Below are 15614 nucleotides of genomic sequence, written 5' to 3' on the forward strand. Positions count from 1 at the left end.
TGCATTGGGTACATTGACAGCAATGAATATTCTGTTACGTAAAAATGCTGGCAGATATCATGATAAAATCATAAATAATATTCAACGTGAAACTGGTACACAATTAAAAATATTTTATTTAGGCCTATCTATGGCCTTCAAAAAGTTGACGACTCTACATGTTTCGATGAGGATGACGTTGTAACGTCAAAACATGTAGAGTCGTCAACTTTTTGAAGGCCATAGATAGGCCTAAATAAAATATTTTTAATTGTGTACCAGTTTCACGTTGAATATTATTTATGATTTTAATAGTGTCTTTCTTTGGTAGATTGTTTAGGCAGAGTATTCATGATGAAACTTTGTAGAATTGACGCCAACTGCTTGTTGTAGAGACAAATATTTTTCTTATACATCTAAAGGTAAACAAGCTAACTCTTTTATTAATATAATAGTTTTTTAGTAATTTCTATCAAAATGCTAAGATTTCTCATATATTCGTTTCAGCGTTTATGTATAAAGAAAGCTTATTCTTGTATCAAAAAAGGAATACTTAATTAACTTCAGTATGCTTTTATTACTAATGATTAACAGCTGTTTCATTCAGGTTCTCATTTCTGATATTTCCTAATACTTATAGTTCTCGGAATATTTAGATAAGCCAATGTAACATACAGGCAAATCATATGTATTCTACGTGCTTTTAATAATACAGCAATTTTTAAAACTTTTGTTATTTAACATTTTTTTGCAGTTTTAGTATAAACACGTGGCTTACAAAACTGTTGACTTTTGCCTTGTTCTAAATTCCTGTGTTTCTTTGTTTTCTATAGCAGATATTATCTATTCTGCCAAAGGTATGTTGCAGCATACTTAACTTAAATATTAAAAGGTTCAATGACTACCATATTTTGCTGACCAAGTGTCTGTATGCTACAGTGGATGAATGCTGTGAAAGAATTGCCAGTCACGGGTGATCTCATTCGAAGATCAAAGCATTTAACTTTTGTGATCATGGTGTTTAGCTTTACAGAATCCAGTCAGCCAGGAGGAAGCTTCTGGCTGATACGGTAAATCTGTAGAAGGAATTGTGTAAGTGTGTAGAAATTGTGTTTGTTTTCCAACAAACCTGTCCAGTATTCATATTTTCTCACAAAAGATTAAATCTCAGCCATGTTTTCAGACACAGATTACTCCTCAGATTTTTTGTTCGATTCTGCGGTTAAAGCTAAGCTATCCAATAGTCGTATAGGAACCAGTTCTATCTGATGATACCAGAAGTAGATAAAAATAAATTTTGATACCATGACTACAGGATTTATCACAGATTTTCTGTTTTTGTCAATGTGTGTACAAACCATAGCTCAATCTCTTGAGTTGATAAAACTTTAAAATAATTCTTTATGGAAAGAATGGCATATTCTGTCACCAGCCAGAGCACCATCGCCCCAGTTCTGGTCCAGTCTGCTGGAAACCGGCATACAAACGCTGGACGTGCTGTTGATTGATGGTATCCATCAGTCAGGGGTGTTTCTCTGGTAGATGAGACAGTGGGGACTCACGATGATAACCATGAATCATTGGACGGTGTACCTTTCTGGAGTGAAAGGCTCCCTGTAACTTCAACTATGGCTTGTGACCATCCATGTTTGTATCAGAGTCCCTGCAAACAGTTAATGCGAAATAGCAGCTAATGGCACCTCCACCTGGCATTTGTTAAGATCATTAAAGGGAAGGGCTTTGACCAACTACACAGGTTCCCATGAATGAAACGAAATAGATCATTCCCCTGATATTAGAAGGAGTAGAGAAAATGATCCGAACCATTTTTTATAGTGTTTCAGGCAGATAATTGACTAGAATGGATGGAGTCAGGGAGGGCATTCTAGTCAACAAATTCATTGAGGGAATACCCAATGAATCCATGTAACAACATCTGAATGTGAGAAACATGTTCAACATAACTGAGGCAGTTTCCATGTCAAATATGTTTGAAGTACTAACTTCAAGGTGGTTGTCAGAAAAGAAGGAGCCTGCATTGATAACTGTAGTTCTTATTTTACAGATGGACAATCCTGCATAGGTTCCTTCAGTATATTGGGCTAGATCCAACTACCATACAGGCTGGAAATGCAATGCAACTATACTGTTTTCCAGTAAATGGGCAGAGCTATCTAGGTTAGTACATAAGGTACATAACACAGCAAGGTATACTCATGGGATACACACCAAAGCAAATGCTAATGCCTTTCTCTGGACATCATCTAGTACAGGAAGAGAAAAGTATTTGCTTTGCTTGTAGACCGGTGAGGCACTGGCAAAGGAACTGCTATATTTTGTCAATCAGCAGAGCTATTTGGTTTCAGTCAATGACTCAACAGATGCCAGCCAACCCATAACATTAGTATTTTGCTGAGCAGAATATTTGGCAAGATTATCAGTACTGGCCATCAGATCAGTACATCCAGGATAACCAACAGAAAGTGGTGGCTGCTATGCTCTAGCCAATGCTAAAGAAAAATAACTGTCCAAGCTGGTTATGGATACTGACTTGAGGGGGTACAGGAGATAACTTGCACCAAAGAGCGTAGTGGCGAGCCCAGCTTTCACAGGGTTGGGTAGAGCTTGGTATATGCTTATGAGGGTACAAGAGTGAGAAGTTGAGTTCCTGGTCAATACAGGAGCAGTAAGAACCCTAGTAAATTTTGTGATTCTTCAAGCCCATCTAATGAGGCCACCACTATGGCCAATGGATACCAGCTTAACTCTTATAAGAGGAAATAAACTAGACTTTAGAAAACAGGTGGATCTCTGCCTTTGTCTAGAAGATGTTACTCACAGAAGTAAAATAATAATCTCTTACCTCAGATCTGTTATTGGTATTTGTAGGATAGATGTAGTGTGGAGCTTGTTTGTCAGTTTTGCCTGTGCAATGAGTGAGTTGATGTTCCATGAAAAACATCCAATGCTGACCAGATCGTATACAGGAACAGTGCACTACATGGAGGGAATAACAGTATCTCTAAGTATAAAAGTACTATTCCATGCATTGGTGTGGTGTAATATAGTTATAGAATTGAAACCGTGCATGAAATAAACTATTTCCTGACCAGAAATGTAGGCAGAATTAGCTCAGAAAGTCATCTGTCCGACAACAGATGAAGTCCTAGTGTTGCTATCTAGCTTGATGCTGGAAAGTTTGTAGGTGGTACAAGCAAAGTAGAAGTGACTGAAACTAGCAATAGTTACATCTGTTACATCGTGGTTAAAAACAAATACTTGGCTACCAACACATCTGAGGCCATTGGTTCAAGAGATTGAATCAACTCGTCATAATCAGCTCATTGAATTGTTGGATACGTATGTCGATGTATTTGTGGAACAAATTGCTGATTGAGTCAGATAATGATGGCTCAAATCACATACATATAGACAATGCATAACCAATAAAGCAACTGCTATGGTGGCTTTTATCGTGCCTTAGGAAGGGAGCAATTGCTCAAATATAGGAACATTCTGCAGGACTGAGTCATACAACCTTCAGAGAGTGCTTGGTTGTCTTCCACAGTAATTGTTAGAAAGAAAGAAGTTACTCCAAGGTACTAAGTTGATTTTAGAAGAGTGAGCATCGTAACTTGTGTTAGTGCTTTTCCTTTACCATGAACGGCTGAATGCCTGAACATGTTAGACATTTCTTGTTGGTTCAACAGTACCTGGCATTCTGATACCTCCAAGTCAAACTGGATGACGAGAGCTGCACATCAAGATTGCTTATAGCATAAGATATGTATGGTATGGACTCTGTGCTACAACAACCAATCTGTGTAATGCACCAGCTATTTTAGATTTGCTGATGGAGCTTACACTGAAGGGACTGCAGTGGGAGAGATGTCTATCTAGTCTATGTCAACATTGTTTAGATATTTGGTTGCACCTTTGTGTCTACATCTGAGAATCTAGAAATGATATTCCAATGCATATGTAAAGCAGGTTTGAAAAAGAAAAAATAAGAATATGAATGCTCATGCAAACATAAGTGGAACTTCTTGGCCACATTGTGTGGACAAATGAGGTTTCAAGAAACCTAACTAAGATAGCTGTAGTGAGAGATTGTCCTCAAACCACAATCAAGCCAGAAGTGGACAGTTTCTTTGCTTTCATGTCATATTACTGAAAATTCATCACCAACATCTTGTAGATTGCAGTACCACATAAGTGGAGGGATACTTTGGAAGGAGCGTTAGTGGATGCCTCAGTGATTACTTATCTAAGCCAAAAATGTGAGTTCCCTTCGGACACTGATTCCAGAGACAACAGAGTTGAGGCAATATTATTATTCCATTTGTAGGATGTAGTGGATTGTGTAATTGTGTATGTTTGTCACATGCCAATTGCTTTAGAATACAAATATTGTATGAATCCTTGTGAAACACTATCACCACTACTTGTATGGTAGGAAGGTCACCAATTCTTGTGGACCTTGCTTCGTTGAAGTGGCTAGTGAACTTTAAATATCTGGAGGGAATGATTGAATGTTTGATAATGATGTTTCAAGAACATGACTTTGTTATGATTCATTGCATAGGTCTGCAACATAAAAATACAGTTGCACTGTTTCATGGCACAGTGAGATTCTGTATATTCATGGAATATCTTGATCCTGGACACCATGTTGGAATTGAAATCATAGCCATTTCTGCTTAAACTAATGCAAACCATGAAGTAGAAGACTTTACTGGCAAATGTTTGCCAAATATAATGATTCAGGAGCTCTTGAATGAGCCACTGAAGGACACCAGGCTCATTGTGTGACGAAAATTTGATCTTCAACAGTTTGGACAGTCACTGATCTGCATAATCATTGATGGAAATGGAGAGGTATCCTTTGCTTTCCAAGCTATTAGGTAGTGCATACTGTGTATTTAATACCTTTTCTCATTTCCATTTGATTATGAAAGTTGACACAGTTGCTTAGTCGACAACCAATGACAGAAATGGCTTTGAAATCCTTACTTTTCTGGCTATTGGGTGATATCATGAGATGTATGTGTACATTGTAGAATTATCACTTGATACTGAATGTTAGGATGGTTTGTAATTTTCAAAATTACTGACTTAAAGTACATTGCAACCATTGCTTTTGGAGCCACTGTGGGAATTTTCTGATGTAAAACGTCATCCGATGTTTAGAGAGAACCAATCCCATAATCTAGCTAAGCAGTTAGAACTTTATCGAGTATGCTACCCAATGCTCACTAGGGTTTTCATTGATTTTCCAGAAAACATGCTAGATCTACAATTAATGAAACAGTATTCCTTCTTCTGAGTGAGTATTGGGGTATAGTAGTAACAGTATAATTTTCATCTTGGTAAATATATTTTTATTTAAAGAGCCTTAATTAGGTTAACTTTTTCCAGTGTATATATATTTCATAAGGCCTGGAATATAAATGCGTTGAGTTTGACAATCCCTAGATGAAACAACCATAGCTTTGACAGGTGACTTGAACATTGAGCATATGGTAGCAGGAAGCAAGCTGTATAAACTACTAGAGTACATGATGAAGTATAATGGTAAGAACGTAATATTGGGTTATATATCATGAGCATTTTTAAATAAAGATGTAACACAAATGAATCAATTGCACAAAGTGTACAGCAATAGCTAACAATAAGACCGTGTGAACAATGGAGTTGATGAATATGAAGTTAACAATCATATTAACTGATTGGGAACGTATTTTTGGAAAGTACTGTATGCATGTTATTTTAATTAATACGAGCAACAGAATGCTTTTATTTGGAAGATCATAGGATAAAAAGTAACAGAGATTCACTCTATGGCTAGAGAGAAAAACACAGTTTTACCTTAGGTTTTAAATAAAGCGGTTTTACGTGGTAGTTCTACCTGTTGTTTTTTGTAATCGTAGGGCAGAAAACAATTCGACTCGATCAAGATAAAACATTAATGAGTAGGTGAAATTATCAGTAGTGCATGAAAATCACAGGTAATGTCCGACATATCATAACAAATGTATCAATGTGGTGTATGAATTGTTTTATTTGGTTGTGATAGGGATAGTTTCAGTCATGCAGATTGAAATATTTTCTATAGGCAAACAGTTGTACTGAATAGTTTAATAATGTTGTTTTGTTAAAAGATACAATTTTCAAGTGTAATGTGGGAGGCAGAAGGTACCATCCACCAAGTAAAATATTTAAGTGAAAAAAATTCTCTAAGAATAGATAATGAATCATTGGCTAAAGCTAAAAGTCTAAAGTGAGGTCAGTGTCTCCTAACCTGAATCAGTTTGACTGTGTAGAAGCTGTTTGCAGACTACATTCCCATTCTTTTCTACTGAAATTGTGTACTGTCTGTGTCACAGCATCATGGTAAGAAAGGGATGCGCAAATGTTGGTGGGAGTACATGTCAAGCCTGGAGAAGTATTGCTTGTTCAATATGTTATGTCATAGTTCATGGTCATAACAGTGCATTAAAACCCCAATCTACACACTTGACTGAACCTCTGACCAATTGAGATTTGGTCAACCTTATATTTGGATCTGGACTTTTGGAATTTGAGAAAATTTTTGGCCACAGTCAATCTCTCTTTTATCAACTAGCCAGTGGTTTTTCTGTCTTCTTCCAGTATCACGAGAAGCCTTTCCTGGTTGTTGTCAAGGTAGACCCTTCAAGCTCATCATCTTATGAGATTGCTAAGTTTCTACAGGAGTTTCAGGACTTCTTATTTAGCGAGAGAGCCAACGAAGTTACCAAAGGCTTTGATGCCTAGGTTTGGCGTGACCTACATGGTTCCATGGATGAGGATATGTTGCTTGCCAATGCCTTTTACATGGGAGAGTTTGGTGCATCTCTGGATAGGTTAGCCTTTCAGTCTCTGGGAAGACAGAGGTGAAGTGAGCTTCACAACTGTTTCAGACTATGTAAAGACCAAGTATAGGTGTCTAGATGAGCCAAACAGCACAAGGACCACCTCTATCACTGAGGAGTTGCATTGTCAGTGTGAGAACCTCCACATCATGGGATGGACGCGACCCCATTTGCCATGGACTGCCATGACCACAGAGGCACTACCAGCTAAGAGACCCAGAGAGATATCTCAGAAGAATCCAAGAGTAGAACTTCCTGCCAATTTCCAAGGTGATAATAACCTCGCACACATTAGAGCAGACACCAGTGCTCGTATATTTTCCCTTTTTATCTTATTTTATCAATGAAAACGTTTTTCATGAAAAATGAAGGTTATGTTTGCGTGATTTTACTATTGCTAATTTGTTGACAAGGGTTTGCTTTATTTCTTTTATATAACTGTAGTAGTAATATTATACTTTTTATTAAGCATTAAATTTTAAAGTTCATCTTATCTGATTAAATAGATATTCGTTTCACTGTTTTCAATGTTTTGTTACAATTGAAATTATTCCATTTTATTTCAGATATTTGTTATGTTAAACTGCTCCATTTGCGAGGAGGCAGCAGAAAAATGTTTTTAGAGATGTATTAAAATGTATTTAATTAAAGAGTTAAATAGTTTTATTCTATTTCTCTCTTCTTTCAATATTTACAATTTAGTGCTTTGATGTTGTTATTATACTGCTCGCTCCTAAAGGGGGAATTCTGTGTTTTAATTCTTTCTTTCAGTTTCTCTAGTTGATGCATTGCTTGTTCTTTGTTAAAGGGTCATTTTGTGTATTTCATCGTTGAAAAGTTTTTATATTGTACTTTGTGCTCTGTTAATTTTAAATTGAAATTGTATTGTGTTTTAAAATATGTTTAAAGGGTTTTCTTTTGATCAATTCACTTTATTGTGAAATATTGTTTGGTGTAGTTCATTTTTAAATCAAAGTGAAAGGGTGTTTTATTAATTATTTCATTTTGTTATATTATGTATTATTTCATTTTAACTTGCAATTAAAGGTTATTTCCATCGTATTAAATGGTAATTCTTTGGTAAAGTTTTATTTATCATGAAATAATATTATAGTTCTTTGTTAAAGGGTCGTTTTGTCTATGTGACGTGTACGTATTCTTAAGAACAAAGGAAGGATAACGTGCTCCTGGACCTTATCATGAGTTTAAAGTTTATTGACTTTAAGTTTAATCTTTAATTGTAGGCTTGAGGGTAAGCCTGAAACTGAGTAGGAAGGATAAGTGTGATATACAGGCATATCACGTGTTTACTAGCTGCATTTAGTAATGTAGGATATTTAAATTTTTTTATTTAGTTAAGTTTTATGCAGTTTTTAGCATAAACATAAGGTCTAAAACCATTGAAAAATGCCTTGGTCCAGTTGTCTTTGTTCTTTATAGCAGATAACTCTGTTCAAGGCGTATGTTGAAAACATATTTTGTTTAAAAGTTGAAGGGTCAATGACTGCAACGTTCTTTGCTGGTAGATAGGATGGTTTGTGTATGTTACAGTGCACAAAGGCTGTTAGAGAGTGAACAGTCACGTGGTGATACTCTCACAACAGAAATAGTATGAGCTTTCTTCCAATATTAAAACATCTATTCCTTCTCAGTTCTACTTTTCCAATCATAATGTTTAGCTTGACAGAATCCAATCTTGAGAGAACGAATATGCTGCTCCATATGCTAGATATGTATAAGTAATTGTGTAAGTGTCTGTGGAAATTCTCACACTACATTATATATATATATATATATTTGTAGGTAAATAAAGATCGTATTCATTCTCCAATAAACTTTCCCAGTCTTTTTATTTTCCCAAATAAGTTTAAGTCTCAGTCAAGTTTTCAGACACAGATCACTCCTCAGATTTACTGTTCGACTCTGTTGTTAAAGTTAACCTATCTAACACTCGTGTGGATATCAGATTTACATAGGATTACCACATACTAAATTAAAATTCTCTATAAAAATGGTCTAATACTTGATTAATCTTCTTTTACATTGTAGCTAGCTAACTAACTCAAAGCTTTGGTTTGTTTCTTTCAGAGCAAAGCCACATTGGGCTGTCTTCTGTGTCCACCGCTGGGGATCAAACCCCGAATTTTAGCGTTTTAAGTCCGTAAACTTACCGCTGTCCCACTGGGAACCCTAAATACTATATAGAAAACCTTTGGTTTGTGTTAAAGTTCATTACACATTCAGTTATATTATCAGTCATTTCAACTCTATAACACCATTATATGATATTATCATTACTTTGTAATTCCTTGTAAGATTTCGTTGTATCATAAGTTGACAAAGTAACTGGAAATACAAACTGTGCAAGATGTAAAAGTGATATGTAAGGCAAACTCTTGTAAAGAATTTAACATTCATGAATTTCACCCTTCCATAAGTAACTTTAAAAAAACTTTATTCAGGTAATTTTCTCCATTTTCGTATAGGTTTGATGTATGTAGTATGGCATTTTTGTTGATTGAATGTAAAAAGGTTTTGAACGTGTGCTAATAATACAACTGATAAATATCACACTTTGCTTGTTTAATAGTTTACACCGTAAACGTTGTTCATGCAGTTTGATAATATAAATAGCTTCTTATTCACTACTGTGTTTGTCATATCACAGCCGGCCCGATGAGCTCTAATTTTGAATATCAAAAACAGAAGGTCACGTGACAACCACAGCCGATATAAAGTTGCGGTGAAACGGCATGTATTAGAACTACATTTTGACTGTGTTTGGCGTTACTTAGGTAGTGTGTTGCCAAAAATTACTCGCTTTTGGGAAAGGTATGTGGCAATCCTTATCTATACAAAATATTCATGCGCTCAGATCATAAAGATGTATTCAAATTTGGCATTTATAATTTTTAAAATGCTGATATCCCTTTTACTTAATAGCTTTGGAAAACAAAGGAATATGGACCAACTTGGGACAGTAAGACTATCAAGAGAGAGCCCTCAAAAAGTATTATCCAAGCTGTGGTAACCAGGTGTGGTGTCTTGTAAAAAGTAAGAATCCAGATACACACTGGTCAGTAGCGAAATCCGCCCATGTGTCCCAAGCAAAAGTACGCTACATAATCAAGAAGGATTCTCCAAGATAGGGCTTCCAATCATACCTCCTGTTCAATCCTCGCATACCTCAAGCAGTTGGAGAATGAAAGGGGTATTTATGCTATTTCATACAAAGGCATACCGGTCATGTTACTAGACGCAGCACTCATGGGTTTCTATGTAATTTGACTGTTGAAACGATGCTATATGAGCATCATATTTATACACTATATGGATTATGGAAAGTAAGCAGAGTGGAGTATAGTTCTTTAGACAGGAATTTTACAATGGAGCTATTTACAATCGAAAGTACGCTACATGGCTTTCGTCTAGATGCGTCAGAAAGAAAATAACGGGATGAGGTAGTATGAACTGTAACGACGCGGTTAGGTTCCAAAATCGTTTTGATATAACCTTCTCTGTAGGTTAAATAACTGACCATTCTGGTCGACTAGGTTACAAAATGACTAAATTAAGCTAGTGAATAAGAGTAGAATAACATTAGAAAAGACTGTATTCAATTTGTTTAAACTATGCCTAAAATCGAAAATACATACTACATTAAAAATGGTTGAGCTATATGTTGTATTTTATTGTGCTTTTTTATAGATTTTTACAGCACTTCGGAACTGAATTTTGTACAGTTGTATCATATTTTCCGTATTATTCTATCACAATTCGTTGTATGAGAGCTGGGCGTGGCATAGAGGTTAGTTTACCAGGCTGTAGATAGGAAGATCCAAGGTTCGAGCCATAACTCCACTAAATATGCTCCACAATTTCAGCTGTGGGTGCGTTATACTAGTGACAGTAAATTTCATTAATTGGTTTAAAGAACCGGATTGATGACGAGTGCTGCCCTCTCTCTCTGATGTGTAGTTGATAATTGTGGATAGCGGTAATTGAATCCTAGGATTATCTGAACTCATTGTACCAGTCAGGTTGAAAATTCCAATTTAGATTTATTGTTATGCGATATCACTGTCATTGTCTTGTAACTTACATCACGCTATTGTTATCTTTATGCTGTATTTCTTATCTCTGTTTTATATTTTACACTATTTTATCGCACTTTCTGTAGGACTCTATTCTGTTCTGTTTATTGTATTTGTAGTGTTCGATTGTACACAATTTGTTCATGTTTTGTACTAGTCTACGTAGTGTTACCACACGTCGTAACACAAGCTTATAAATAATTTCGTCAGATAAGATATATATTCAAACACGACTAGCTTATCACAGCCTGTAGCTAAAAATGACTTTCAGAAGAACAATAAAATAATCCACGCAATATATTTTAATACATTCAACAAGCTTTGCTAAACGTTTACTTTTATTAACCGTTAGACGTACGATTGTGTGTAATAAATTTGATGATACATTATTCGTTTTCGTATATCTTGATCGACCTTCTATGACTTTTGTTTTTGGCCTTTTTTTTTATACTCATTTTACTTTCTTATGGAATGGTTTAAGTTATTAACTTATATTCGATATATTACAACAACAGATTCAAAATATTGGGACTTCGTTGTCATTCTTCATTCTACTGGTTAATGAAATTATAGAATAGGGTTTGCTAATTAGTTCACTATTCGTTTAGCACAGACCTTTCTATTATGTAAATTGGAATAAACAGGTAATAATTTACCTAACAATGCTGTACGTGCGTAATTATTTATATGAATTATTATTTTGTAACTGATCTTTATTCGAAACTTTATCCAACATATAACGGTTGTTTCTATACTTCATATGAAACAACGTTTCCTCGAAGTAATCATGTAATATCGTAATGTATCTAGCCGGGTTGTACATGATTCTAAGGCATTGTGTTATGTGGATAATTGTCATCAAACGTTATTGTAATATCGTAATATAACTAGCTAGGTTATACATGATTGTAAGGCATTGTGTTATGTGGATAATTGTCATCAAACGTTATTGTAATATCGTAATGTATCTAGCCGGGTTGTACATGATTCTAAGGCATTGTGTTGTGTGGATAATTGTCATCAAACGTTATTGTAATATCGTAATGTATCTAGCCGGGTTGTACATGATTCTAAGGCATTGTGTTGTGTGGATAATTGTCATCAAACGTTATTGTAATATCGTAATATAACTAGCTAGGTTTTACATGATTGTAAGGCATTGTGTTATATGGGTAGTTGTTACCAAACGTTATTCTACCTAACTGTTCTTGTACTGCTAAAGTCATGGAAATGGCTAGCAGGTCTATTGGTTATCGTGCCTGCCTTGTGAATCCAACGGTTCATGGTTCACGTCTCGTTAACGTATAAATGCGCTCCGCAAACTGGGACTGTGAATGGACTATAAGAGTGACGGTAAAATCCTACTATTTGGTCAATTTGATCAGATAAGAGTAACCCGTAGGCACTGTTGACCACCTGCCTTCCTTCCTGTCGTAAAGATGACGTAGATACCTTTGTATAAACAAAGTCAACTTAAAACTGAAACTTTTAGGGAAACTCTGCATGTTAATATAAAACACTTTGGCTAAATAATTGTAATCAGTAAATAATAGCTAGCCAATAAAAAACAGACGCGAGAGGAAACCCTCAATAAAACATAAAGGGATCTAAAAGTTATTTACTTCAAATGAAAAATAAACATCATTTAGAATATTGAGAAAAAAGTCTCCAATTTAATAAAAATTCTTGAATCTCTCAAATTGACAATGGATATAAAATATTTGGTGAACTTATCCCGGTAAGTGTAATCACTTGGAGGTTTTCAAATAGACCAGATATAATTAATAAAATTCACATGTTTACACTCACCTGCTCAACCCAAACATTTGTTGTCATAATTTGTTCCTTCAGGTTCTGAAAGATAATAAAAAATTCAATAAACGTTTGACCATTAAAAATATTCAAGGCTTCAAACTGTCATGTTTTTGTGCATTTTTTATTAGTAATACCGGAGTTTTCGAATTAGCTGAAATCTCAAAAAAATAAATTCCCCCTATCATTTTAGTGGGGTTAAAATAAAATGAGATGTCAAATGTCTTTCCAGTGTTAACGACTTTTTAATAACATAACTTGTTTTAAACGTTAAATATATCGCTGAAATATTTAGTTAAAAATAACAAATATATTCTTCTGGAATTATTTTTTCTCAGGTTTGCATATTACACTGGCTAAAAGTGAAAGAAACGTTATTTCTGTTTGAAAACCTCTGGTAAAATATGCTTTTCCTTAACTTCTTGTTTCAAGATTATATTGTTTAGTAATAAACTTGAAGTTCAGTTGTATCAGCTGTAAAAGTTTGAACGGGTATTTTCTGGGAGTATATTCTGTTTAACTTGAAAAGGTTCAAATAAATATCATGTTCTTTAAAAAAATCTGGTATTGGAATTTTAATTCTTCTTGGTGCAGAACAAAGTATTCATTACAATACTAAATCTTAGGGTACTTAAGGAATTAAATGATATGCATGACATCACCAATAGTTATTGTAAAGAATCCTGAACAAAGTAGGAGTAACAAACATGCCACTTTATTAGTTATTAATATACTAATACCTTGGTTTTGTCATTTGGCTACTGGCAAATTCCCACAAACCTGAAAAATACATACATAGAAAACTACATACGTTATCAATGATGGCCACTACTAATTTGGTTTTGCTTTTGGGATCACAAAATGCTTCAGCTATTTCTCAAAGGCTCATAAATGAGGTAGTAGAAAGAATAAAAGGCCTTTTGTTGTAAGGCCTACGTAGGTATAATGACATTCTGGCCAACTTTTGAACATTTAAAAAGACTTAAAAATACTTTTCAGTGATTCATAAGAAAGAATGCGATCACCAGTTACCAGATATGATATCACATCTTGTTAATTACCAGTTACCAGATGTTTTATCACATCTTGTTCATTACCAGTTACCAGATGTTTTATCACATCTTGTTGACCACTAGTTACCAGATGTTTTTATCACATCTTGTTGACCACTAGTTACCAGATGTTTTATCACATGTTGTTGACCACTAGTTACCAGATGTTTTTATCACATCTTGTTCATTACCAGTTACCAGATGTTTTATCACATGTTGTTGATCACCAGTTACCTGATGTTTTTATCAAATTTTGTTGACCACTAGTTACCAGATGTTTTTATCGCATTTTGTTGATCACCAGTTACTTGTTAGCACCAAAGACAGGCAACAGTTAGCTGCAGAACAATCAAAAGGCAGCACCAAAGACAGGCAACAGTTAGCTGCAGAACAATCAAAAGGCAATGAATATGAACACATATCCGATTAATACTTTAAACCGTCGATACTTGTGAAACTCTATATTAACAGAATTGGGAAAACGAACATAAATGTACAAGCTAATTCAATCTGTTCCTGATGATGCCTTTACTGTCGAAACAATGGTCGTAATCAATGAAACATTTGTGAAACGTATAGTTATCTTTGTTTTCTTCAATTCTCTAAACACATTCATGTATACTTGAAAAATGGGTGTGAAAAAGTGTTACGACCGAATTATCAGACCCACTACAGACGACTTGAGGGACATCCTCTTAAAAGTATCTTTTAATAAATATTATTCTGGTATTTTGAAACAGGTCCATAAAATGTGAATGTAATGATGATGATGATTCATTGTGTTACTGATGGAACAGAAATGTATATAATTGACCTTTGCAATTGTTCAGATAACCTGAACTAGTACCAGAAATTTGGGTAAACCATAACTGACTATTGTACAATTATTATGATAACACCATTAGTTGTGCCTAGTGTCAATTTGGGTGATGAAGTACAGTAAGTATATAACAAAACTGGGATTTATGTACGAAGTGATTAAATTCATCACCCCCTTCATACAAAGGAGACATTAGGTCGTATTCTTTCATTGTTTGTCACTGATTATTATGTTGATATTTTCATAACGTTTTACTCTTTCGTTTAGTTTAGTCGTCTCTTGAGTTTTTTGTGCATAATGTCATGTCACATTAATCACAGAATTAATTGTAATATCACTCTCATAGTGTGGCAAATTGGTAACACAGGGTGACACTAAGGCATATCTTTATTCCCACAGGGTGACACTGAGGTCTTTTTTACCACAGGGTGACACTAAGGCCTATCTTTATTCCCACAGGGTGACACTGAGGTCTTTTTTACCACAGGGTGACACTAAGGCCTATCTTTATTCCCACAGGGTGACACTGAGGTCTTTTTTTACCACAGGTGACACTAGGGCCTATCTTTATTCCCACAGGGTAACACTGAGGTCTTTTTTACCACAGGGTGACACTGAGGTCTTTTTGTTTCCCACAAGGTGACACTAAGGCCTATCTTTATTCCCACAGGGTGACACTAAGGCCTATCTTTATTTCCACAGGGGTGACACCGAAGTCTTTTTTTACCACAGGGTGACACTAAGGCCTATCTTTATTCCCACAGAGTGACACCGATATATTTTTTAACCACAGGGTGACACTGAGGTATTTTTTGTTTCCCACAGGGTGACACTAAGGTCTATCTTTTTTCTCATAGGGTGACACCGAGGTCTTTTTTTTCCACAGGGTGACACTGAGGCCTATCTTTATTCCCACAGGGTGACACCGAGGTCTTTTTTTTCCACAAGGTGACACTGAGGCCTA

At 35.2% G+C, this 15614-nt stretch overlaps 1 protein-coding gene across 1 annotated transcript in view; it reads right to left on the bottom strand.

Annotated features, from left to right (window-relative positions):
* Positions 1-15614, bottom strand: part of LOC106471598 (acetylcholine receptor subunit alpha-like) — an 83633-nt gene that overhangs the window by 23467 nt on the left and 44552 nt on the right. Inside the window, exon 2 of the mRNA XM_022400215.1 lies at positions 12776-12820. Within this exon, the coding sequence (XP_022255923.1) occupies positions 12776-12802 (27 nt within the window). The 5' untranslated portion in view covers positions 12803-12820. The remainder of the gene's footprint in view (positions 1-12775; positions 12821-15614) is intronic.

Source organism: Limulus polyphemus, unplaced genomic scaffold (assembly GCF_000517525.1).
Source record: "Limulus polyphemus unplaced genomic scaffold, Limulus_polyphemus-2.1.2 Scaffold4723, whole genome shotgun sequence".
In the NCBI taxonomy this organism is placed as follows: Eukaryota; Metazoa; Arthropoda; class Merostomata; order Xiphosura; family Limulidae; genus Limulus; species Limulus polyphemus.